Source organism: Sinocyclocheilus anshuiensis, unplaced genomic scaffold, assembly GCF_001515605.1.
Source record: "Sinocyclocheilus anshuiensis isolate Anshui unplaced genomic scaffold, SAMN03320099.WGS_v1.1 scaffold88, whole genome shotgun sequence".
NCBI classification, from domain to species: domain Eukaryota; kingdom Metazoa; phylum Chordata; class Actinopteri; order Cypriniformes; family Cyprinidae; genus Sinocyclocheilus; species Sinocyclocheilus anshuiensis.
This window is the reverse complement of record NW_015555728.1, coordinates 1,816,847-1,841,624: the sequence shown is the minus strand read 5'-3', so window position 1 is coordinate 1,841,624 and position 24,778 is coordinate 1,816,847. Positions and strand designations below refer to the sequence as shown.

General features: G+C 38.7%; 5 protein-coding genes across 14 annotated transcripts in view; 2 read left to right on the top strand and 3 right to left on the bottom strand.

Annotated features, from left to right (window-relative positions):
• LOC107672734 (28S ribosomal protein S31, mitochondrial-like) overlaps positions 1–11,732 on the bottom strand; it is a 14,237-nt gene extending 2,505 nt beyond the window's left edge. The window contains exons 1-8 of one of the 3 annotated variants that reach the window (XR_001632340.1): positions 11,517–11,731; positions 10,761–11,189; positions 10,389–10,532; positions 9,764–9,910; positions 9,605–9,678; positions 9,042–9,179; positions 8,414–8,944; positions 8,011–8,012 (exon numbers count right to left, since the gene is read on the bottom strand). Coding sequence is in view for 2 of the 3 variants with exons in the window: in XM_016466044.1 (XP_016321530.1) it covers positions 8,718–8,944; positions 9,042–9,179; positions 9,605–9,678; positions 9,764–9,910; positions 10,389–10,532; positions 10,761–11,189; positions 11,517–11,641 (1,284 nt within the window). In the remaining variant the exon portion in view is untranslated. Of the gene's footprint in view, positions 1–8,010; positions 8,013–8,234; positions 8,945–9,041; positions 9,180–9,604; positions 9,679–9,763; positions 9,911–10,388; positions 10,533–10,760; positions 11,190–11,516 lie in introns of those variants that run through there. The other 2 variants (XM_016466045.1, XM_016466044.1) reach the window with 2 other exon arrangements.
• LOC107672733 (serine/arginine repetitive matrix protein 1-like) lies at positions 362–7,173 on the top strand. Of its 4 annotated transcripts, none has more exons than XM_016466042.1 (10): positions 362–405; positions 1,587–1,647; positions 1,744–2,406; positions 2,772–3,410; positions 5,412–5,542; positions 5,665–5,758; positions 5,843–5,891; positions 6,039–6,113; positions 6,299–6,451; positions 6,579–7,173. In XM_016466042.1, the coding sequence occupies exons 2-9, from the start codon at positions 1,607–1,609 to the stop codon at positions 6,440–6,442; spliced, it is 1,836 nt and encodes a 611-aa protein (XP_016321528.1). In that variant the 5' UTR covers positions 362–405; positions 1,587–1,606; the 3' UTR covers positions 6,443–6,451; positions 6,579–7,173. The 4 variants fall into 4 exon arrangements, with proteins under 4 accessions (XP_016321528.1, XP_016321529.1, XP_016321526.1 ...); XM_016466043.1 differs by lacking the exon at positions 362–405 and adding an exon at positions 412–587 and having other exon boundaries at positions 1,591–1,647; XM_016466040.1 differs by lacking the exon at positions 362–405 and adding an exon at positions 412–587.
• Positions 11,733–14,270: 2,538 nt separating the features above from the next.
• Positions 14,271–16,521, bottom strand: LOC107672735 (28S ribosomal protein S31, mitochondrial-like). Of its 2 annotated transcripts, XM_016466047.1 has the most exons (6): positions 16,307–16,521; positions 15,868–15,979; positions 15,551–15,780; positions 15,179–15,322; positions 14,554–14,700; positions 14,271–14,468 (listed from the first exon to the last, which is right to left on the bottom strand). In XM_016466047.1, the coding sequence occupies exons 1-6, from the start codon at positions 16,429–16,431 to the stop codon at positions 14,351–14,353; spliced, it is 876 nt and encodes a 291-aa protein (XP_016321533.1). In that variant the 5' UTR covers positions 16,432–16,521; the 3' UTR covers positions 14,271–14,350. The 2 variants fall into 2 exon arrangements, with proteins under 2 accessions (XP_016321533.1, XP_016321532.1); XM_016466046.1 differs by having other exon boundaries at positions 15,551–15,979; positions 16,307–16,520.
• Positions 16,522–17,882: 1,361 nt separating this feature from the next.
• LOC107672737 (mitochondrial ornithine transporter 1-like) lies at positions 17,883–22,920 on the top strand. Of its 4 annotated transcripts, none has more exons than XM_016466050.1 (7): positions 17,883–18,252; positions 18,840–18,940; positions 19,521–19,779; positions 20,696–20,833; positions 20,955–21,130; positions 22,267–22,425; positions 22,544–22,920. In XM_016466050.1, exons 2-7 carry the CDS (start codon positions 18,886–18,888, stop codon positions 22,663–22,665), a joined length of 909 nt encoding a protein of 302 aa, XP_016321536.1. In that variant the 5' UTR covers positions 17,883–18,252; positions 18,840–18,885; the 3' UTR covers positions 22,666–22,920. The 4 variants fall into 4 exon arrangements, with proteins under 4 accessions (XP_016321536.1, XP_016321537.1, XP_016321534.1 ...); XM_016466051.1 differs by having other exon boundaries at positions 17,883–18,255; positions 18,855–18,940; XM_016466048.1 differs by having other exon boundaries at positions 17,883–18,255; positions 18,842–18,940.
• A 580-nt stretch (positions 22,921–23,500) lies between these two features.
• Positions 23,501–24,778, bottom strand: part of LOC107672738 (transmembrane 4 L6 family member 4-like) — a 4,367-nt gene continuing 3,089 nt past the window's right edge. Inside the window, exon 5 of the mRNA XM_016466053.1 lies at positions 23,501–23,865. Within this exon, the coding sequence (XP_016321539.1) occupies positions 23,857–23,865 (9 nt within the window). The 3' untranslated portion in view covers positions 23,501–23,856. The remainder of the gene's footprint in view (positions 23,866–24,778) is intronic.

Genomic DNA, 24,778 nt, shown 5'->3' with positions numbered 1-24,778 from the left:
TATGTACACTTCCACAAATATTACCCTGCGTATGCAAATCTTTTTGACGTCATTTTACCTTCATACTTTTTCCTATATAAAAATGGGTTTCACTTGGCAAATGGCTCTGTTATATGTCATTGACAGACACAAGAGGTTTCAGCCTTGAGCAGTGAGTGACAACTGTCTCATGCTTGATCTGATCTCCATGTCTTTTTGTACTGTTTCAACTCCAATACGTTATTTTTATCCTTTCCCCCGCGAAACCACTATTCTTGAATGAATGAATATAATAAATATTAGGTTTACAAAATGATACAAAATACTAACAAAGCAAAGCAACAGCATGGGCGCAGTCGGATGAATCCAGTCAGTTCCTGTCCCCCTCTGCTGACGTCACGCCGCAGCTGTTCGGGTCGTCTGAAGGTAATTTCAGTCAACACGGGGTTTTTTTTCGACGGAACGGCCTCGATGTAACTACGAAGGCGACGGGTTTTTGTTAATTTGAAAGCATACACGGTTCATCTTCGATCGGATGTGGAGCGTCGTTTAAAGGAAGACGTTTGTTAGCTATCACGGCTAAGCGTTTGCTGATGAACTAGATTTGGGTAACGTATCTGTTTTCGTGTCGGGACAACCTTGGGTATGTCAAAACGACTCAACCGGTCAACTTTGTCGAAATTAAAAATCTAGACATTTAAACTTTGAAAACTAACTAATACTGTTGCATGATGTTATTTAAACTGTAATTTAAAATGTTTTCGCTTTGTCGTAGTTTCGCATTGACGTTGAACGCGGAAGACGCTGTTTGACTTAACTTTGATGTGTTTTTGTATTCAACTTAAAATTGCATCTGTTTAAAAAAAAAAAAACTTTTGTTGTATATTACACGTGTAGTATTACCAATGAAACGTGTTATGTTTGTTTCGAATTACCCTGAATGTGAAACGCAGGCCTTGTCGGCCCTGAGACACGCGTTCATGTAGGCCAGGAATGTGGTGTCGTCGACCTCGTCTTATTTCTCTTAATTTCTAATGAATTAAATCAAGGACGATGCTTTATTTCAGCATGTTATGTGTAATAATTAATACATTACATTTGATTATTTGTCCCTGGAACACGATTTATGGGGCAAAGTATCATGGGATTAAAACACATTCAGTGGTTTTATATCGATTCTTTGTAGTGTGGCGTGATAATCTCGATATAAATGCATTGATCAGGTTAGACAGCCATATGCTTTACATGTATTGGTAAAAGGGTTTTTAAAATATATTATGAACTAAAAAATACAATTTTAATAAAACGCATTGAAAATGGCTCTGGGATAGTGTAGCATCTATTTTTAGATCATTATTTAAGATAGGCATGTATTACACATGCTGAAAATGATAACTTGGCTTTCTTTTTTATTTCCTAGATTTGTTATGCAAAGAATAATGCCAGAATTTATTGCCATTGCACTGCTAGTCTTACTTTCACTTTCTGATTTTTAGAAGTGTTTTCCCTTTTGTTTTGCTGTTTTTATGTCAGTCCTGTTCTGTCATTAGTGTAAATGACATGAAAGAGTAATATTTAATTTTTTTTATTTTTTTTTTTCACTTAAGATAGGTTTAAAAGCTGAAAAATGGTGAGACAACACTCAGGATCTCCTCGTTCCAAACACAGGTACTACAATACTGTAGATAAAATATTTAATTCTGATATATCTACATAATGATCTATATAACAGTGGTTCCAAATTTACATTTGTTTTTAATACAGGCCTTTCTCGGACAGCTACAGCAGCATGAATCATGAAGGGCGATTTGGCCCCCCTTCAAGAAGCCAGAGAGGTTTCAGAGGACCTCCTGGAAAAGCCCCACCAAGTTGGAGAGATAACAACAGCAGTGGACCCCAGCCATACCCCAAGAGGCCCTCGCTCATGGGTGAACGCAGAGAGCGACCACATGGACAGTGGATGCAGAACCAGAATAACTTCCATCCGTATTCCAGCTCACAGGATTCACAGCGGGGCCGCAGGAGGCCTTCTCCGCCCCGCACAAGCCGCCCTCCCCCAGTCCAGCACAGGCAGTCCCTACATGGTCCTATACATGGACCGCATAGCCACAGAGCACCACTTTTCCACAATAACCACCCTAGCCACACATCTCCATCTCGCCATTTCCACGGCCCTCCGTCAGATAGGCGGGTCCCTTCGCCACATAGTTCCTTCAGGGGTCCGCAGCGACGCCCAAGCCCCCAGGAGCATGACAGGAGCTGGTGCCCCACACCTCGGGAGAGGCCCTTTGGCCGACCAACACTTGGCGGGCACCACTGGAATGGCCCAGGAGGTTACCCTCACCCCCCCGGTGGGGATTCGAGGCTCTCCGGCCCACCCCATAGAAAACCCAGAGAGTTTCATGGAAGGAGTTCATATCCAGAGAGGTACAGGAATGAAACTGTGCAGGCTGGGTAAAGTAAATATACAGTTATGTGTTAGAATGCAAAAGTCCAGTACACTGCAGGGTGGTGAGAGTAAATCCCAGCTTCCTTCAGCTTTCTGTCAGTGTAAAGTACCGCAGGATCTAATGATAAAGCCTATAAAGTGAAACAGTCTGTCTGGAGAAAATGTAAAACCATTTGAGGCTTTTTCCCCTTAAAGTTATACTGGCACAGAAGTGATATGGCATTCAGCAGCCTGGGGCTGGATCTAAATTCATAGACGTTAAGAGCTTCCACAAGAGCTTTCTCAAGCAGCACAAACTGGCATTATAATCAACTTGTTTGTATTGTTTGTAATGGATATGTAGGTGGTCTGCAGAGAGAGATCAGCGTGCACCGCATGGAGAGGTTGGAAGGGAGTTCCGGCGCGCCGGCATGGAATGGGCACAGGGAAGAGGGGGAAATCCACATGCTCGGCCCCCTTACAGATCACCGGCACGAAGGCCAGGCCCACCCCCATCTGGCTCATCATTCAGACCATATCCGCCTTTGCGACCTCAGGAAAGGCCCTTTGGACGGCCAATGAAGAGGAACAGTCAAGAATTCAGGCGGCCACCGTCATCAAGTGGTTTGGAGCATGGGCCACCAAAGCGCTTCAGCAGGGAATTGTCAGTGAGACCTGTTCCTCTCAGGGGCTTCCGAGGTCGTGGTTTGTCCCTTCAAGATAAGAGTCGACTGCTAAAGGCACAGAAGTTTAGAGCAGAGTCAGTGGCCCGGTTCAAAGTGCCTCCACCGAGGCCAAGAATCTCAGACAGAGTCCAGAAGCCCAAGCCTCAGACCGCACCGAAGATTGGCAAAGATTCCCCAGGAGTCTCACCACGCAAGTTACCACTCAAAAAGATGTCATCATCCAGAGAGTCATCCCCGAACACAGATTCCAAGACTGCAGAGCCTGAGAGGGACTCCGAAACAAAGGTGGAATCCCGTCGCTCTGTGAGCGCACACAGGTATGGTATCACCCCTCACACTGTGGCAATGGGCGCGTGATGTTTAGAAGGTCAAGCTTCCTGTTTTTCAATGGCACAACTTTCATCAAAGGGGTGTCACCTTGTCAAATGAGATGGATGAGGAGAGAAAAAAGAAAATCATGCCTGTTTTCCTCCTCATTATTGACAACAGTATGATGTTAATCCTGTCATTGTCCAGAATACCTCTGTCCTTGTCAAGAGAATGTGATAAGAGATAAGTCTGAGCAAGTGGTCTTTCAAAAGTTTCACAATCGCAGTCCATTTTGTTCCAAAAGTCAAATGCCAATTGTCCCACAATGATGCATCCAGATCGACATTGACCCAGAAGAGATGTTTAAAATGTCTTCCAGGGAGAGAAATGGTTTTTAAGCCTTCATTTTAAGTGTTTGCAGAAGGACACTCTGCCTCATTATGCAACTAACTGCAGTAACAATGAGCAAAATCCAATCTGTCACGGCTACGTCTTAAGGACATAGGATAGGATGTCTTGGAAAATGGAAATGTGAATGGATTTCATAGAGAACGGACAAGAATTTTTCACAGCCAGATTCCATTTCTACATTTACGACATTTTGATACTATCATTTGATATTTTTCCCTTTGAAGAACTTAAATGATTGACTGGATGAAGAAACATCAACTCCGGGGCTGTACTGCTTTTTCAGTGGAAAACAGATTTGTTTGCAAGAAGAGAGAACTCTCTTGAACGCGTTGCCAAAGAATAATATCAGATGCTGAGCAAATCTTACCAGATGACCGTGGTTAAAAGAATGAAATTCCATGTCCAGTTACCTCAGGAATGCCTTGAAACTGCACTCAACAAGAGGCCTCATCTTGTGAGAACTACTATGAGAAAGAAGACTTGCATGCACTTTCGTCTACGACAGATCAAAGAGATGGGAGCAAAATGGACATTCTCATTTGTCACATCCCTCCTTTGTAACTACAGACCTTTGTCATCACGTGGGTGGTTTTTATGAAAGATTTAGGCTCTTAAATGCCTTTTATGCAAGCAGGGATCTTGTTATTTTACAACCAACCCATTGACTGAAATGGCAGGAAGCTGGAGCTGTGCTGAAGATAAGACCTGATCCAGTTGTGCCTAATGAAACATATTTGCCAAAATGTCAACCATTAATTTATAGTCACCCTCAATAGAAGTTCTGCAACAGAAGAACTATCTGAGCAATTTTAGTTCCAAATACCTACCCTTTAAGTGAAGATGGATATACATATGCAAAGAAGTTGATGAATGTCTTTCCACAAACCATGTAGTTTGAAGCTTCTGGATTTTACTCAAGGAGAACTGGCCAACAATTTGTCAAAATCAATCCTGTATTTGGAAACTTTACCTCAATGCCATTGCAGAATCCAGAGCTGCAAACCAGCGTTTATACCATGAAATGTGTGTTCCAGCAAGAAGCATTTGCAGTCTCCAAACACATCTAATCCAGTGTGAGAGGATGGGTTGAGAAGAATGTGTGACTTGTCAAGTCTGGATAAAAAGGAAGTGCTTGCATGTCAGTCTGTTCACTTTTTGGAGCGTAACATGATTCCTGCACGGCGTTCTTCAGTCCGCTCATTCAGTCTGCCAATATTGGTTATTCACATTAGCGAAAGGAAGGCTGCTAAAGGCCAAGGTGAATCAGGGAAAATGTATCTGCCAATTCAAACTGAAGCATGGAGATGATGGGCTTGCTCTGCTGTAAGTACCCATGTAGTAATCCATCATTGGTCCTTGTGCATTTGCAACAGTACAATTGGGTTCTTGAGGACTGTGAATGTTTGAGTAATTTAGTTTGAAGTGCAACATTTCTCTGCTCCGTTCACAAGGCACAAGTTCATTTCACTTTGAAATCAGAAAACATTTGTGCATGCCTTCTGCTTTTTCTGAATGCTTTATGATGTTTAGAATTTATTCCTTAAGAGCCCGAATGATGTGGATCACTTGTTCAAATGCCTTGTTGACTTTCTTTTCAGCTCTTCACCAATAGACAGACGACTTTCACGTGATCTTGTTGTGGTTTCCCATTGGGAGGCGGGGCACAAACCCAGTACTAGCCCTAAGAACAATGCACCCTGGAGAAACAAGGCACCCAAGAACAAATCTGGTAAAAGTCTGAATGATTTGCAAATAATTCACTCTGTAGCAATATGCTAGTTTTCATGTTTATACTTGTAAATGTCTTTAACTTTTTTTTTTGTTTTGTTCTTAATTTTCTCGATCTTACAGAGGAATCAGAAGCTCATGGGAATTTAACATTGAATGAACGCTTCACCAAGCTTCAAAGTCCTACTAGCTCTTCACAGGAACAGAAAGAAAGACGGTAAGTGAGAAACTGTATTCTTGGTCTGTTCTATATGCTAAATCTTAACAATTTGGCTGAATGCAATACTTTACAATTTTGTAGGTCTTCTGGAAGTCCAGAAAACACCCAAAGGAAGCCTGGGTCATTTCAGGTAAAGTCTTAAAATGTCAATGTCTTTTACTCCTCGAGGGTGCTTTAAAAGTAAAAGCTTGTCTTGTTTTTCTCGTTTTATATTGTTTTTACACGTGTTAGTCATTTATAGTGATTTGTAGTGAAACATTTGTTCTTCTGTACATAGAGGCCTAATTGTGGGGCAACTGCTGGAGTGAAGAGGGGAGCCGCCCCTGACGGAGTTATTAGGAAGCCATTGATGGTAAGTGATGCTTGTTGGTATACTGTTTTAGAAGTGAAAAGTATTATTATTGTCACAACACTGAATAATAACAATAATACATGATTATTATTTAACTGTGTAGTCTTTGTAGTAGGCTTGATTTGGCTTATGTAGTGTTTCCATGCACATTGCAAGTAAATCCATAATATTTTCTGTCCTCTTAGGGTACTTTAATTCCAAGACCACCCTTCAATCAGAAGCCTGTCTTCAAAAAGAGTCAAAGTATCATGTCAAAGTACAAGAACTTGCAGACGTTGAGGCATAAAGTGCCCCATCAGCGTCAAGCCACTAGCTATCGCCGGTGGTGACCCAAAATTGTGAGTCCAATTTCACACACCTGAATGATACAGATTTTTTTTTTTTTCCTTGTCTGAATTTTTGTTCATTACTGTTGAATATTGTCATTTAATTATATTATCCATTAATATTGTTTTTTTTTTGTAGATCGCATATGCTGAGGCAAGTCGTCCACTGTAGAGCCTGTCTATGGAGCTCCCTTACCCCCTCACTTTCCCTTATCTCCTGCTGTGCAACAGTTTGAACTAAAAAAAAAAAAAAAAACGCAAATAAAAGTATTATTTTTCTTCTATAGTAGTTTTTGTTTTTGATTTTTTTTTTCTTTGATGTGCTTTAGAGATAAAGTCTTGAATTCTGTGCATTTGTCTTTTTGGAGTTTCAAAAACAGATTAGCATTACATTTTTGTATATACCCTTAACCTGTACAAAACCTTCTGTTTGCCAGAATTTTGTGAAAATATGATTTTTAGCTTTGGTTAGAATTCTTTTTCAACATGTATTCATGTTTATACATCAGTGTCTGAATAGATGCTTTTTGAAAGTGACTGTTAAAAGACATATCATGTGAAGTGATCTCTGTCGAACGCTTTCATTTGATGAAACCAACTGAGTTTTGAGTGTCTGATTAGTTGAGCTCCATGTGTTGATAAATGACTTCCCTGAAAAGTTTTGTTTGTGTTGCTCATAAAAGACATGTACATTCTTTGTAATCAGACACTTTGAATAAAACCGTAATTGTCAGATGTCTTCTGTTGTGTGAAATCAAATACTTGTCTTGTTTGCGTGCTGGATTCCCTCCCTTTTAGAATGTACTTAAATTTTAGATACATGGATTCTGAGTAGACTTGTTTTTTTTTTTTTTTTAAAGCTTTTGAATGCTCAATCACAAAACCAACCAAAAATTGACCAATTTTACCTTTTTTCTGATTCACATGATCTAGCCATGGTATCGTAGCAGTTTACTGCTGAATTCTTTCCAACCTATGTTTTTCTGTCATCCATCAGTCTGATATTGATTTTCCTGCAGCTGCAATATTAAAACTTTGATATTAAAAATGTATCTCCAACCTTAATCAATCTCACCTGCCTGTAACCTTGTAGCCAAAGCCACTGGAAGGCAAGCCTGCAACCTTTAACCAAAAAAGCATAATGGCTAAAATCCAAGTTAGCCATTAAGCTTTTTCCAATGGTTAGTACTACAGACCCTGGCATCCCCAAATAATTAGACGATCTCTGTAGCCATCCTGAAGACCTTGATTAGCTTGTTCAGGTGTGTTTAATTAGGGTTGGAGCAAAACTGCAGAAAAGTGGACCTCCGAGGGCCAGAGTTGAAAACCCATCTTCTACAGAGGTGCCCAATCCAGTTCCTTGAGAACTAACTTCCTGCTGAGGTCAGTGCCAAACCTGCTCCAGCATGCCCATAGTAATAACCAGAAGTGTTTCTAAAGATCTTATTTATCTGGTTCAGGTGTGTTTGATTAGAGGTGGAGCAGAACTTTGCTGGAAGGTACCAGCAAAGCCCTGCCTTAGGTGCATGGATATTTTTAAAAATGATATACAGCATACTGTTGACCTGAACATCTTGACAAATTGTAATCGCACATTAATTGTTGTTGAGGCCTTCACTACGTACAAGTCTGATTAAGATCTTGATATCCTAAAATTCTGAAATCTGGTGTTCAAAAGAGTGGGAACCCCCAACAAGTCAATTTTCACTTGTATAGTGCTTTTTATGATACACATTGTTTCAAAACAGCTTTACAGATAATATTCATGTTTATATAATACATTAATGCCTAGCTGTTTACATTTAGCAGTTTAGAGCTGGCGACAGGGCAATGAAATACACAAACAGTTGAGATTTGCTGTAGTATATAGCACTTTATGTGTATGCGGATAAAGCTAGATATATTTATAGTAATTTCAAGTTGGAGTTACAATTCTTTATGCTGCTTTGTAACATGTATTGTGAAAAGTGCCACACAAGTAAACTGAATTATGAGCAGCATACGCAATATCCAGACTATTTATTGAAAAAGTTATGTTTTAGTAAACAACACAAAAATCAGACAATTTTCAGGAGATTGTATAACACAGCTGACCATTAAGAAGCAACGACAATGATCCAGTCTTTCAATCTGGTTATGGATGCAATTATTACTTCCAGTTGCTTAATCAAGCTTTGCTAATTATCACTGCAGTTAGGATATTAATTAGCTGGTTCTAGGGCATTCAGTACAGTTGGATCCAAAGTCATTTGCTATCTTTGTCCGATCCTTAGTTAAGTTATGCCTCAGCCTCTTTCAAGACATCTTCTTTCTGTCGGAAGTAGTCTCTGAACCAGTCAATATGTTCCTTTTTCTGTTGAACCATGAGGTGGTGATTCTTTGCAAGGCCTGTAATTACAAGCTCCATAAAGTGCCTGACTGGACCCTGCTGGGGGAATGATTCATCTAGGTGCTTCTCCAGGAACACATGCTCGTGGAAGGGCACACTGGCCTCCTCCTCCAGGCCTAAAAAAGTTGCATGATGTGCCAGAAGACAAGATTAAGAAAAGGTACAGAATTAAAAACAAAGATGGATGCAACCTATTCTTACAGTGGAACTCACCAGCCTCATTGTTGATTGGATATTGCCAAAGTTTGTCCTCTTTGGTCCACTGGATCATCTCCTCAAAGCCATTCCGAGGCATCTGATTTGTTGCCTGGACAATTTGATTAGCTAGATCAATGTCCCAAAGAGTAGGGCCTGAAATTCAGAGCAGCGAACAGGACAGGCTAAGTAACACTCTTGTAGCGAATCAGCTCATAAGGGAAATATGAATAATTAATCATAGAAAAGTCCATTTCTACTGTGCATTGTGCCTCTTGCTATGGAACACGCAGTGATTTTCCCTACTCCCATTCCATCAGGTCGTAAATGGCTCTGGTCTTAGCAAAGGTGTCGGGGTTGCCATGGTAACCAGTGGCCTGTGGTCATTCGCAGACATCCTGGCGCCCAGTCTATTGGGTGAGGGGTCTGTGACGACTTGTTAATCTAATGAATAACTGATTTGTTAAATCAAATGAAAAATTGTGTTTTTGATTGGTCCAGACGCTACACTGTTTCACACGGACATACTCAAATGTGTCAGCTGCAAGGTGTTAATGCCATAAAACAGAACTTCTCCTTACCCAAATCTGACAATGTGTCTTGCTCAGCACCTGCAGCAAAGAGGTTCAACCTCTTACTAGTGAAAGGACTCTTCCTTTAAAAAAAAAAAAAACAAGGTTAGTGGAAAAATATTTTGTATTTAAAAAGGACATTTCAGGGACGTTTTTTTTTTTTTTTACCTTCTACGGACTCCATCAAGTTCACTGGTAATGCCTCTGTCTTGAGTATATCCCTTTCCGTCATCGTCAAAACGAATCTGACTGGTAGGTCTGACGTTTGATCTGCCATTCGGCCTCTTTCCGACTTTCATATTGGCAATTATGTGTCTGAAAGTTTTGAGATGATACCACATAATTGTTCTAACACATGTACTAATGTTACACTTTATTTCCACATTTAGACAGGAAGGTCCATATTTGTATTCACTAATAAAACATCACTTTTACAACATGCATTTTTATGCAATTAAAATCACAAAGCAGGTCTCGGACGGTTTTATCCATCGGTTGTTGATTGAACGGTGGCAGATATGAATGCGAGTCGTAGTCGATTGTTATAAAAGGGGTGGGGTTTAAGCAGACTAAATGAATGGAGAAGTCCGGCACACATCAACAGAAGTCTGGCATTTCAATGGAAGATCAAACTTTGACATTCTGATTAAAAATATTAAGCTCAAGTTTATTTTTTAAAATGTAACCTACACATAGATGTATTGTTTAAAATATGTTTAATAAGAAGCGTTTAGGAAATAGATTTCAGTTTCATGCCAACTTTGATACACACAACATCTGAAATGAGCCCTACCCTAAGTCTGCTCTCCTCTGGGTGTCAGGTATGGCTTCATGTTTCCTCAGCTGCTTAAGGAGCTCTGACTCTGCCTGATGTCTGTTCGGCAGGGTGGATGCGGCGGCAGAGACTGCAGCAACCAGCGCTGAACTCAAGGTCCCACTAAAGTACAGAAAGTACAGAAAAATGTTGCTACTTTCACTTCAGAATGGATGCACTGTTTGCTAGTCAGAAATCAAAATTATATCATAATATTCTTAATTCATTAATCTGAATCTTGTGATTTAGCTCTTAGTGTAAACATATATGGAATTGCTGTTATCGTAGGGATTTCAGTGTCAGCATTACCAATTTGTGAATGAATTATGCTTGTATGTATATATAACTCACTGCTGTTGTGAACCCTCAGCTGCGGCACGCTGGAACATGCTGTGTGTGCTTTCCATGGGCTCTTGGTCGGGCCTCTCACTCGTTCTTGGAGTCTTTGAGGGTCTTATTTTACGTACGGTTGTGACCTCCACCTTCATTGCCCCAAGTAGCTCCAAAAGACTCTCCTTCCCACTTTTTGTCTTTTCAAGCTGTTTGCTGTCCTCAGGTTTAACCTCTGGTTCAGTCTCTAACTGTGATGTCAATGTTGCATTTGAAATGTCAGTGCCCTCATTCATTTCTGTGTTCCTCTGCCCATCAGTGTTAACCTCTGCATTCACCTCATTCTCTTCTGGTGTCTTTCCTTTGTCTTCTGACAGGGATGTGGAGCTCTCTTTATTTTCACTAAAAGAGATGCTACTGGTTCCTAATGGCCTTGCTGTACATGGGGCCCTAAAATAAAGAAATTAGATAAAATGATAAAATTAATAATTTAAAACAAAAACATCAGAATTTGGATAATTTATCTGTTAAACATTTTAAAATCAAATTATAGAGCAATAATTAACATACGGGCTGGAAGGTATATTTAGATATTTAATATACATTGCAAACACCTAATCAACACGCAAATGGAACATTCTGCAGGTTAATCAAGTGGTACTTTATTCTGCCATTTGAGATATTTAAATTCCAGATTGAGACTTTTAACTGACACATAAACATAACTCAATCTCATCCGAGCTGTCACCCTGTCAGGTTCTTAGCTCTGTAACTTACCTGGTAACAGGGGCGAAACTCTCCCTCTCTTTACATTTTGTGGAAGGTAAAGTTAATCGTGTATTGTGCGTATGAATGAATCTATTTCGAACCTGATTAATATTTATTAACAATCTTCTGTACATGATTGTCCCTCTCAGAAGACCTCAATGTCGTCCATGCACGTTTCCATGCGCAGCACAATCAACTGTCCGGCTGGCGCCTGAGACGTATAAAAGTTCCGGGCGCTTTTCTGCATCGACTAAAGGGAACTTACTCGTAAAAAGTGACAAATGAGACGTGTTTAAACATTCAGCGATTTTATCAGTTTTAATCTGTCTGTATCATATACATTGCTTTAGGATAATTAAATCGGATTGCAACAGGAAAAGGGAACCGTTCATAAACTTGTCCAGGGGAGGGGTCTGCCGCTACCGCTGTCAAGCTCCATCCCGGCTAGTGATGGGAAGTCCGAGTCTTTTACTCGAATTGGTTCTTCAGAACAGTTCGTCTCTAAGAACTGTTTCAAAAAATGATTCATTTAATCTTTTACGACACGACGTAATTACATCATCACGTGGCCCTTGACATCATGGGCGTGGCATTTTACCTGCTTTACAACGTTTCCATAATGCGTTTTTACGTTTTATTGTTTTATTAATAAGGCGTTCACTGTAATTGGATGTGAGCGTTTATTAAAACCAGCTTTTATTTTGCACCATCAGTCAATTTCATATACTTCAGCTCAATCATTGAATCTTGATTCATAACGAATCTGAATTCGTAACTGTATAACTTAGCATACTACTGTTACTATGTTTGCCATGGAAAGACGCCCTGCGTCTCAATGTTCATACTATCCATCCTAAATAGTATGTGAGATTAGAATAAGTGTGTCCCAAAGCATAGTATGTTGAAAAGAGTATGCCGAAAGTCCCCGGATGGTCTACGATTTCAGGTCGATTTTTGAAGTGTGGATCCGTGCACACTCAAATGGCTAATATTGCCCACAATCCATTGCGCTTTCTATCCAGAACTACAAACACTAATAAAACGCGTTAAAACTACAAACATGGCGGATGTGCGCGACCGGCAGGTAGAGAGGCTTAGAAAAATGGGTTTGAGTTACTAATATTCAACATTTAACCTGGTAAAAAATATTTATTTAATGTTATCTGTGTTATATTTCATCTGCAAAAGCAATGTAAACTTTTATAAACATCCGTTTGGTCGTTAACTTTTAAATGCATCATTATGCATAAAATATGAGCAGAGTTCTGGGCATGAAAGACCCGCGACTGGCAGATCACTGTGCTACTTCTTTTCTCTCCAATACGGTAGGAAGTTAAATGAAATGCAATGTGGAGGATGTTAACTGTGACAAGATGATTGACAGGCCAGTTTACAGTGACAGGGTGCCTGTATCTATGCGACAGAGCATCCGTTAAAGACAGTTGTGTGAAGTGATAGTATGTCCCAAAGCTTGCCTACTCTTCTACTACACATTCAAAAGTGTGTACTTTTTCTTCACCAAAAAAGTACATACCTTAAGGGCGTAGTGTAAGTAGGCACATTGGGACACAGCATTAGCAATGAATGACAGAGAGATCCGGGCTTATATAGGTGAGCTAACAATGCTAATGAGACACAGGTGCAAAAAATGAGTGCTGATGAGACCGAGAGGATTCTAGAGGATTATGGGGAATGAAGTCCTTGATAGAGTGGCAGAAGTCTGGGATGGAGTGCCCTCTGGTGGCCATCAAGGGCACTCCAGCTGGTGATTATGATAATAGTAAGCAAATCCAAACAAACAAAAAAACTAGCTATCCATTGCTCATCATCTTATTTTTGTGGGCCTTACATATGCCTCCTACTCCACTTCATTGCTCATGGGCTCCTACGCTGAGCATCCAGTAGATATTAAATAATTATGTGCTTAAATAACTGATGAGGCCGCTGTCTAAGGGAGTTCAGTGGTATTCCATTTTCACAAGACATTTATTTTATATAACTTGCAGGTCACACATTCTGTTGAGCATTTTTACACTACCTTTTGCCATAGTGAGATCATTTTTACATGAAAACATATAATAGCCAGTTAGCAAACAAGCCTAGCTGCATTATGCATGATCATAAATGAATCCAGTCGTCCAACTATAGATGTAAATGTGAAAAGAAAAGTTTGACTAATGGTTAAAATGCAGAGTTGCTACTAGTAATAGGGTCTCTTCGGCCTAATAAATATACAAAACTATTATGACTCTTTGTGTGGAAGCATGGTAATTTGCATATGGAACTTGAATCGAAATTACTAAAGATTCTCAGGACACTAATATATTGCCTATGTACCAACATATAATATACACTCTCGTTTAGATCATCAGAAGACTAATTCATAGATACTAAACATGGTAGGGTTACATATATGTAGGATGACAGGAATGAGTGTTTCCATCACAAGCCTGCATAAAACAGTATAAAATCTCAAAGACAACATACACGATGACCTGAAGGCTATGTGTGTTCATTCAAAGAAAGGTTTTCCTATGGATTAATTAGTAGAAAAGTCCATTTCTACTGTGCATTGTGCCTCTTGCTATGGAACACGCAGTGATTTTCCCTACTCCCATTCCATCAGGTCGTAAATGGCTCTGGTCTTAGCAAAGGTGTCGGGGTTGCCATGGTAACCAGTGGCCTGTGGTCATTCGCAGACATCCTGGCGCCCAGTCTATTGGGTGAGGGGTCTGTGACGACTTGTTAATCTAATGAATAACTGATTTGTTAAATCAAATGAAAAATTGTGTTTTTGATTGGTCCAGACGCTACACTGTTTCACACGGACATACTCAAATGTGTCAGCTGCAAGGTGTTAATGCCATAAAACAGAACTTCTCCTTACCCAAATCTGACAATGTGTCTTGCTCAGCACCTGCAGCAAAGAGGTTCAACCTCTTACTAGTGAAAGGACTCTTCCTTTAAAAAAAAAAAAAACAAGGTTAGTGGAAAAATATTTTGTATTTAAAAAGGACATTTCAGGGACGTTTTTTTTTTTTTTTACCTTCTACGGACTCCATCAAGTTCACTGGTAATGCCTCTGTCTTGAGTATATCCCTTTCCGTCATCGTCAAAACGAATCTGACTGGTAGGTCTGACGTTTGATCTGCCATTCGGCCTCTTTCCGACTTTCATATTGGCAATTATGTGTCTGAAAGTTTTGAGATGATACCACATAATTGTTCTAACACATGTACTAATGTTACACTTTATTTCCACATTTAGACAGGAAGGTCCATATTTGTATTCACTAATAAAACATCACTTTTACAACATGCATTTTTATGCAATTAAAATCACAAAGCAGGTCTCGGACGGTTTTATCCATCGGTTGTTGATTGAACGGTGGCAGATATGAATGCGAGTCGTAGTCGATTGTTATAAAAGGGGTGGGGTTTAAGCAGACTAAATGAATGGAGAAGTCCGGCACACATCAACAGAAGTCTGGCATTTCAATGGAAGATCAAACTTTGACATTCTGATTAAAAATATTAAGCTCAAGTTTATTTTTTAAAATGTAACCTACACATAGATGTATTGTTTAAAATATGTTTAATAAGAAGCGTTTAGGAAATAGATTTCAGTTTCATGCCAACTTTGATACACACAACATCTGAAATGAGCCCTACCCTAAGTCTGCTCTCCTCTGGGTGTCAGGTATGGCTTCATGTTTCCTCAGCTGCTTAAGGAGCTCTGACTCTGCCTGATGTCTGTTCGGCAGGGTGGATGCGGCGGCAGAGACTGCAGCAACCAGCGCTGAACTCAAGGTCCCACTAAAGTACAGAAAGTACAGAAAAATGTTGCTACTTTCACTTCAGAATGGATGCACTGTTTGCTAGTCAGAAATCAAAATTATATCATAATATTCTTAATTCATTAATCTGAATCTTGTGATTTAGCTCTTAGTGTAAACATATATGGAATTGCTGTTATCGTAGGGATTTCAGTGTCAGCATTACCAATTTGTGAATGAATTATGCTTGTATGTATATATAACTCACTGCTGTTGTGAACCCTCAGCTGCGGCACGCTGGAACATGCTGTGTGTGCTTTCCATGGGCTCTTGGTCGGGCCTCTCACTCGTTCTTGGAGTCTTTGAGGGTCTTATTTTACGTACGGTTGTGACCTCCACCTTCATTGCCCCAAGTAGCTCCAAAAGACTCTCCTTCCCACTTTTTGTCTTTTCAAGCTGTTTGCTGTCCTCAGGTTTAACCTCTGGTTCAGTCTCTAACTGTGATGTCAATGTTGCATTTGAAATGTCAGTGCCCTCATTCATTTCTGTGTTCCTCTGCCCATCAGTGTTAACCTCTGCATTCACCTCATTCTCTTCTGGTGTCTTTCCTTTGTCTTCTGACAGGGATGTGGAGCTCTCTTTATTTTCACTAAAAGAGATGCTACTGGTTCCTAATGGCCTTGCTGTACATGGGGCCCTAAAATAAAGAAATTAGATAAAATGATAAAATTAATAATTTAAAACAAAAACATCAGAATTTGGATAATTTATCTGTTAAACATTTTAAAATCAAATTATAGAGCAATAATTAACATACGGGCTGGAAGGTATATTTAGATATTTAATATACATTGCAAACACCTAATCAACACGCAAATGGAACATTCTGCAGGTTAATCAAGTGGTACTTTATTCTGCCATTTGAGATATTTAAATTCCAGATTGAGACTTTTAACTGACACATAAACATAACTCAATCTCATCCGAGCTGTCACCCTGTCAGGTTCTTAGCTCTGTAACTTACCTGGTAACAGGGGCGAAACTCTCCCTCTCTTTACATTTTGTGGAAGGTAAAGTTAATCGTGTATTGTGCGTATGAATGAATCTATTTCGAACCTGATTAATATTTATTAACAATCTTCTGTACATGATTGTCCCTCTCAGAAGACCTCAATGTCGTCCATGCACGTTTCCATGCGCAGCACAATCAACTGTCCGGCTGGCGCCTGAGACGTATAAAAGTTCCGGGCGCTTTTCTGCATCGACTAAAGGGAACTTACTCGTAAAAAGTGACAAATGAGACGTGTTTAAACATTCAGCGATTTTATCAGTTTTAATCTGTCTGTATCATATACATTGCTTTAGGATAATTAAATCGGATTGCAACAGGAAAAGGGAACCGTTCATAAACTTGTCCAGGGGAGGGGTCTGCCGCTACCGCTGTCAAGCTCCATCCCGGCTAGTGATGGGAAGTCCGAGTCTTTTACTCGAATTGGTTCTTCAGAACAGTTCGTCTCTAAGAACTGTTTCAAAAAATGATTCATTTAATCTTTTACGACACGACGTAATTACATCATCACGTGGCCCTTGACATCATGGGCGTGGCATTTTACCTGCTTTACAACGTTTCCATAATGCGTTTTTACGTTTTATTGTTTTATTAATAAGGCGTTCACTGTAATTGGATGTGAGCAAAACCAGAAACCAGCTTTTATTTTGCACCATCAGTCAATTTCATATACTTCAGCTCAATCATTGAATCATAACGAATAACGAATCTGAATTCGTAACTGTATAACTTAGCATACTACTGTTACTATGTTTGCCATGGAGTCCCAATGTTCATACTCTCCATCCTAAATAGTATGTGAGATTAGAATAAGTGTGTCCCAAAGCATAGTATGTTGAAAAGAGTATGCCAAAAGTCCCCGGATGGTCTACGATTTCAGGTCGATTTTTGAAGTGTGGATCCGTGCACACTCAAATGGCTAATATTGCCCACAATCCATTGCGCTTTCTATCCAGAACTACAAACACTAATAAAACGCGTTAAAACTACAAACATGGCGGATGTGCGCGACCGGCAGGTAGAGAGGCTTAGAAAAATGGGTTTGAGTTACTAATATTCAACATTTAACCTGGTAAAAAATATTTATTTAATGTTATCTGTGTTATATTTCATCTGCAAAAGCAATGTAAACTTTTATAAACATCCGTTTGGTCGTTAACTTTTAAATGCATCATTATGCATAAAATATGAGCAGAGTTCTGGGCATGAAAGACCCGCGACTGGCAGATCACTGTGCTACTTCTTTTCTCTCCAATACGGTAGGAAGTTAAATGAAATGCAATGTGGAGGATGTTAACTGTGACAAGATGATTGACAGGCCAGTTTACAGTGACAGGGTGCCTGTATCTATGCGACAGAGCATCCGTTAAAGACAGTTGTGTGAAGTGATAGTATGTCCCAAAGCTTGCCTACTCTTCTACTACACATTCAAAAGTGTGTACTTTTTCTTCACCAAAAGAGTACATACTTTAAGGGCGTAGTATAAGTAGGCACATTGAGACGCAGCAGGGGTAAAAGCAGTAAGAGCACTATGCTAGTATACACAGGGCCGTCCTTAGGGGGGTGCAACTGGTGCGGTCGCACCGGGCCCCGCGCTTGAGGGGGCCCCGCGGCGAACATTAGCTTCATCCACGGTTCATCGAGAACTGATCGGACTGATTCAGGTAATTTCGTGACCGAATCGTTTGGGAATTGTTCAAGCGATTCATTGAAATGATCCGACTCATTTGAACGATTTGTTCACGAACCAGACATCGCTACATCTCGAACGGGGCTTAACATACGGATCCCTTTCGAGAGGTCATGACTCGTCTGTTCGCAAATGTTGCAGTTCAGTAAGGGTCCAGAGTGAACCAAACAATCTCGCTACATATTTTCGTTGTAAGCGTTTTCGTGAAAAAAAGGTAGGCATGCTTGGTGAATGCTTATTGAGAAATCTACATTGTCACAGTTACTTTTTAGATGTTCAGTCTCGCTATTCAGTGTTCAGTTCAGGTGATGCAAAAACACGCCTGTCTGTAACCAGCAGTTTTTGGTGCTACTTTATTTTGCATCACATAAAAGACAACCACATAATGGCAAAAACAATTGTTGCCTCAGAAAGGCGTTTCCACCGAAAATAATCGCTGTGGTTGAAGAGCATGGCTTTGTGTGAGTTTTTCAAAACAACATAGTCTGTGGCTTGTGACTTTCTCCGGTCGGCGAACTTTGTTACTACATGAAACTTGAGATTCAGCTCCATGCTGTCTGCTTATGTAACTTTACACAGTTATGTACAACGTATTAGTTATACTTCAGACGTTATAGTTATACTTCAATACTTCAAATTCTGAGTGTTAAGGACCGTCTGTGTTTTGGTAAGCATGATTTTTTTGTAAGTTTGGGATTACGTAGGGGTTTACTTTCTAAAAAAACGAAATAAACTTACAATGATGAACTAAAAGTTTTAAGTATACTGATTTTCTTTTCTCTGTCTCATCTTTTGCACAGATCTTTGATTTAGGATTTTGTTGGAGCGCTTGGCATATTTCACCATGGCACCACATCCTGTGGTTCAGGCAATAATAGACCTCTCTGCAGGGGCTATAGGTAACTTCACCTAACATCAGGGCCATTCTGGGGGACAGTCGGGAACATTATCCTGGGCCCTATGATGATAGAGTGGGATACGCTTTATTTCAGCACCATCTGTATTAAATCCTTTCTTTTGTCAGTTCTTATCTGACCTTTGAGCGGTGTGTTTTTGCTTACCCCTGTAGTTTCACAGTCCGGACCTATTGTCTCAGCAGTCCCTACACCACACACACACACACACACACACACACACACACTGACCTGTTCTGTCTGGCTTAGATCATACTGATAGATGGGTGAGGACGTTTGTAGTGTGTGATAATGTTTGTGGATTAGTTGTAGATCATTGCTTCATAACCCTTAAAACACATTTTTATTGGAACTTTATTTTATTGTTATTTCAAACCATATCCAAGTTATTATACCAAAATACAAGCCAATTAAAGTTTGTAACAAAAGAAAGGGCAACACACAGACAAATTTATGTGTATAATGATGATTGAAGGGAATGATTTCACTCCTACATTCCATTTGTTTCATTAACAAGAGAAAAAGCTCATCGCTCTCTGTTCTCCCACTTCTCTTTCCTCTTTAGGGGGCACAGCTTGTGTACTTAGTGGTCAACCTTTGGACACGGCTAAGGTGAAAATGCAGACATTCCCCACTTTATACAGAGGCTTTGTGCACTGCTTTGTGTCTACATACAGACAGGTGGGCCTTCGAGGGCTGTATCAAGGTACCACACCGGCCCTCATGGCCAACATTGCGGAGAACTCTGTGCTCTTCATGTGCTATGGCTTTTGCCAAGAGGTGGTTTGCTTCATCTCTAGTCAGGAGAAAGGGGCTGTGCTCAGGCAAGTTCAGTTTGTATTATGAATAGTACATTTACATTTATGCATTTTGGCAGGTGGTTTTATTCAAAGCGACTTACATTGCATGAAAGGTATACAATTTATGCATTCATGCATTCCCTGGAAATCAAAGCCATGACCTTGGAGTTGCTAGCACCATGCTCTACTGTTTGAATAGTATCTAGTATTTTCTGGAAGCTCCAAAACAAATGCATGACAGAAGGGTTTTGCTTCTAAAGTAGCCTTATTTATTTAGTTTTTTTTCTTGAATTGAAATTAAATAATTCTCTGCAGATAAAGTTATTCCATTAGGATGTACATGTTCACATGATTATTTTTCCAAAATTACTTCGGATATTATTTTAAATGCATTTATTTGATTATTATACAGTAAAACCAGAAATAATGTGAAATATTATTACAATTTAAAAGAACTCTTTTCTATTTGAATATATTTTAAAGTGTAATTTATTCCTGTGATGGCAAAGCTGAATTTTCAGAAACCATTACTCCAGTCTTCAGTGTCACATCATCTTTCAGAAATCATTCTAATATGCTGATTTGGTGCTCAAGAAACATTTCTATTATTATCAATGTTGAAAAAGTTGTGTAGCTTAATATTTTTGTGGAAACTGCGATACATTTTGAAAGTGAATGAATAGAAAGTTCAAAAGAACAGCATTTATTTTTAAAATATTTTGTAACATTATAAATCACTTTTTTTATCACTTTTAATAACTTTGTGTATTTGTTGATTTGATCTGTATTAATTTGTATCCTTGTATTAATTTCTTTAAAAAAAGTCTTACCATAAACTTTTGGCACAGTAATGTATATACATATCATTATCACAATTTCATTCATTTTTGCTTATATTAACGCTTATTTTCCATGTGTGTGATTGTTTACTTCGGTTCAGTGACATGCAGAAAGCGTGCGCAGGCTCCGTGGCCTCAGTTTTCTCCTCTCTGGTCTTATGTCCCACTGAGCTGGTGAAGTGCCGACTGCAGGCTATGCATGAGATGGCCACATCTGGCAAGATCGCCCACAGTCAGAAGTAAAGATTGAGCCATCCTTTCTGTGGATACTGCGCACATATTTTTATTTACTTTTAAGTGCTAGTGTTACTCATGATATGATTTACCTCCTTTCTCCTTATGTATGTCTGTGTTTTTCAGCACAGTTTGGTCGGTGATCAAGTCCATTATGCATAATGATGGTCCTGCAGGGTTCTTCCAGGGTTTAACCACTACAATTGCCCGTGAGGTGCCTGGATATTTCTGTTTCTTTGGAGCATATGAGCTCTGTCGCTCTCTCTTTGCTGAGTACATGCACTGTGGCAAGGATGACGTAGGTCTGCAAACAGTTACGGTTTCTACACGTTATCTTTAAAATGACTAAATGATAACGGCATACTTTTGTTTCTCATTTATTGATTGTTCTGGTATTTTCTGGTGTGTTTTTATTGAAATGGCGTACCTGAGTCAGTCATTAGGAGGACAAGGACAAACATTAAAGGGTTAGTTCAGTCAAAAATGAAAATTAGGCTGCGTTTCAGTTCACCCCCCGGAGCCGTGTGAGACACTTTTTTTTGTGGAAGGGTGCTTTTTATTTCACGTCATTTGAACCGAAGCACTGCAACACCCGCTGAGTACAACGATAGAGCTTGAAAGATCAAAGACAATTTTTAATATAACTCCGACTGGATTCGTCTGAAAGAAGAAAGTCATATACACCTAGAATGACTTGAGGGTGAGTAATTTATGGGCTAATTTCCCTTTTTGGGTGAACTAACCCTTTAAAATCAGTCAGTAATCAATTAACTCTTTGTTTTAAATATAGCTGGTCATTCAGTTTACTCAGTCGATAACGATAGAGATAGTATAAGGAGAAAGACACATACCTCTTGTAGGCTGTAGAAGTCCCTTCTTTCAGGTAAAAAGTCAAGATTTTACCCATCAGAAAATTTTATTTAGTACTAATTTAGCACTTTTATTCTGTAACGATGCATTAAATTGATCAGATGTGACAGTAAGGGCCTTTATATTACAAAAAATGTATTTCCAATAAATGCTCTACTTTTGAACTTTCTATTCATCAAAGTTTTCATCAGCTTTTCCAGGAATAAATGATATTTTAAAATATATTAAAATAGAAAACATATAGAATATTTGTTAACAGCTGTAATAATATTTCATAATATTACCGCTTACTCAATTTTTGATCTTATAAATGCAGCCTTGGTCAGCATAAGAGACTAAATTGTTCAAAATGTTTTCAAAATCTTCAAAAATCTTACCGACCTCAAACTTTTGAATGGTAGTGTAGATTCTGTATTTGTTTGAGTTTTTTTCTAGTAGTACTCCGGTCTCCTGTTTGCATTTTTTTTTGTCTTATGTTTGTAAAGTGCTTGCTGTATATTCTCACATATGTGATGTCCAGGTTCATTAAAGTCAGCTCTGAAGAGTTTGTGTTGTCTGTCTTTTGTAGGTGTAGCCCCTATTGTGTTCAGTGGTGGTTTGGGGGGAGCTTGTCTCTGGCTTGTGGTTTACCCCATGGACTGTGCTAAATCTAGGATACAGGTCATGTCAATGACAGGCAAGCAGTCAGGCTTCTTCAAGACTTTCATGCATATCTTCAGAACAGAAGGTATGTGAAAGATCAGTTTTTCTCTGCTAAACAGTATTATGTATAAAATCACAGCTGTTTACATTTTTAATTTTAAACATGAAGCCCCCATTTGGTTCTGTTTTTCTCTCATTTTCAGGTGTAAGGGCTCTATATTCTGGTCTGACTCCCACAATGATCCGCACATTTCCGGCCAACGGTGCTCTGTTCTTAGGTTATGAAGCCAGCCGCAAATTCATGATGGCACAGTTTGACAGCTAACCCCGTAACAGCACGTGTTATTTTCTCCAGTTGGTTTTTTAGCATTTTTAAACAAACTACTTCTAATTCACCATGGCCATTCTATAGTATTTCATTCTACATGCTATGGTTTGCACACACTAATGAACATTTTTATAATGATGCTTTGTTTTATTTATACACGTTAACACTTTACAGTAAGGTTATACTTGTTTAGTTAATGCATTAGGTATTGTGAACTATCAGTGAACAATGGTTCTTAAAGCATTTATTAATCTAGGTTAATGTACAAATATACTATTGTTTATTCATTAATTCATTTGTTCATAATACATTAATGTAAATGCATACAACATAAAATAAAATAAAAAAATATTAATAGCATATGTAAACATTTACAGCATAATGTTAACAAATTTAACTTTACTGTAAAGTGTTACCATTATTTTTTATTATAGTTAGGGTGTTTTTATGTAGCTAAACCTTGGCCCGAGGGTCTAGAAATGTACATGCATATATCATATTTCAAATGATGTACTGAGGTCAGCAGTACAGTATGGCAGTATTATAATTTGTGGCATATCATCATAGCATTTGAAATGTACTGACTGTAAATATTCTATTTGATTCACTTCTGAAAGTGTCCCATTTATATAGTTGAAGAACAACAATTCTCTACAAAACTGAATAACTTTGTAAAACCAGGATTGTATTTTTTTTTTTAAACTGCATATTTGATTTATTTTAGTGTCGTTAAAGTGATTTGAATTAACTTGATACTAAATCATAGATTTCTGTGGAGAAATAATTGTGTATCATTAAATGTGAATTAAAGTCTGACAAAAGACATGTAAACCACACTGTGTAACAGTTTGGATTTTATTTATATTTTAGTATTTTTATTTAATTTCTAAGCTATAAAAACAGATACAAAACAAGTGTTATGCCATTAATTAAAGCCATTTTCCTTTAAAATATTATTCACACTTTAAGTCATTATACATAAGCCATTACTAAAAAAGACTGTATTAAGCCAAAACGTAACCAATAAACATCCATAGGTGACAAGAAGATTAAGTGTACACAAAAAAAGTACAAATAAACCTTCATTAAAATGTTCAGATAGCATCTTCCACAAGAGGGCGCTGGTTAAGGACGCTGGATGGTAGAGATGAGGGATATGACCTCCCTGGCACCTGGAGCAGTCAGGGTTTACAGCGGCTACAAAATAACAATCAGTTTTAAATTTCAATTTCATCAGTTTTAAAGAGAATTTCTACTATTGATCATTTTGCCTGGAAGGAGGCTCTTACTCTTTACTATTTTCTTTTTTTTTCTCATTATTGAGGCGTAAGAATCTACTGCCAGTAGGCCTACATTGAATTAAAAATTCCAAAAACAATATATATATATATATATATATATGTAGGAGACATGCAATTGTCCTATAATAATAGTACTGTTTAAGTGTGAAAATTCAATTATATACTCTTAATATTGAATTCAATTAAAGATGAGAGTTCTGGCATTAACAGAAATTAAAATGAATAAAGTATTAAAATTCCTGCAAAAATACTGAAAAGGCGTCTTTCTGTAATATTTAATTCTGATTGGTCAATCTCAATATTCAGCGCCTGATATGTAAGGGATAATCAAAGGCTAGTCGTGCATTAAAGGATTTTAAATGCACGACGCGAAGCGGTTATTTGCCAAGTTATAGACAAGTAAAAACTAGTATTGCTCTTTGCAGCACAATATTTGACCAAATGGGTAAAAATTAGTTATTTTCGTCAGTTTACAGTCTATAGTTACGGCACGTTAGCGCTAGCATTCTGCCAGCTTCAAATCATACACAGAGATGAAATAGTGCGGTAAGACCACATTTATTTGAATAAATTATAGCATGTATTTCAATTAATTATAGATCGATAGAGAGATGACAGTTGTGTGTACCTGTTTGCTGCGTCTGCGCGTCTCTCTCTACAAACAATTACTTCAAAAACAGCGATTTTATCCCCTCGTTGCTGGGGAATATAATGTAGCGGTCTAGTATCTAGGCTATTTTATTCATGAAAATCACGGGGAAGCGTTGACAACAAGTTTGTGTGTGTGTGCAGCGCAATCATTGATCTCT

Bases quoted from the DNA above. Each gene is read 5' to 3' on its own strand.
- LOC107672737 (XM_016466050.1), top strand. From the start codon at position 18,886: ATGGCACCACATCCTGTGGTTCAGGCAATAATAGACCTCTCTGCAGGG. The intron at 18,941-19,520 runs GTAACTTCACCT...TTTCCTCTTTAG, and splicing joins CCTCTCTGCAGGGGCTATAG to GGGGCACAGCTTGTGTACTT. The intron at 21,131-22,266 runs GTCTGCAAACAG...TGTCTTTTGTAG, and splicing joins CTGTGGCAAGGATGACGTAG to GTGTAGCCCCTATTGTGTTC.
- LOC107672733 (XM_016466042.1), top strand. From the start codon at position 1,607: ATGGTGAGACAACACTCAGGATCTCCTCGTTCCAAACACAG. The intron at 3,411-5,411 runs GTATGGTATCAC...CTTTCTTTTCAG, and splicing joins CGCTCTGTGAGCGCACACAG to CTCTTCACCAATAGACAGAC. The intron at 5,543-5,664 runs GTAAAAGTCTGA...TCGATCTTACAG, and splicing joins GGCACCCAAGAACAAATCTG to AGGAATCAGAAGCTCATGGG.
- LOC107672735 (XM_016466046.1), bottom strand. From the start codon at position 16,431: ATGTACAGAAGATTGTTAATAAATATTAATCAGGTTCGAAATAGATTC. The intron at 15,980-16,306 runs GTAAGTTACAGA...TCTTTATTTTAG, and splicing joins AGTTTCGCCCCTGTTACCAG to GGCCCCATGTACAGCAAGGC. The intron at 14,701-15,178 runs GTAGGGCTCATT...CAAAACTTTCAG, and splicing joins CAGAGGAGAGCAGACTTAGG to ACACATAATTGCCAATATGA.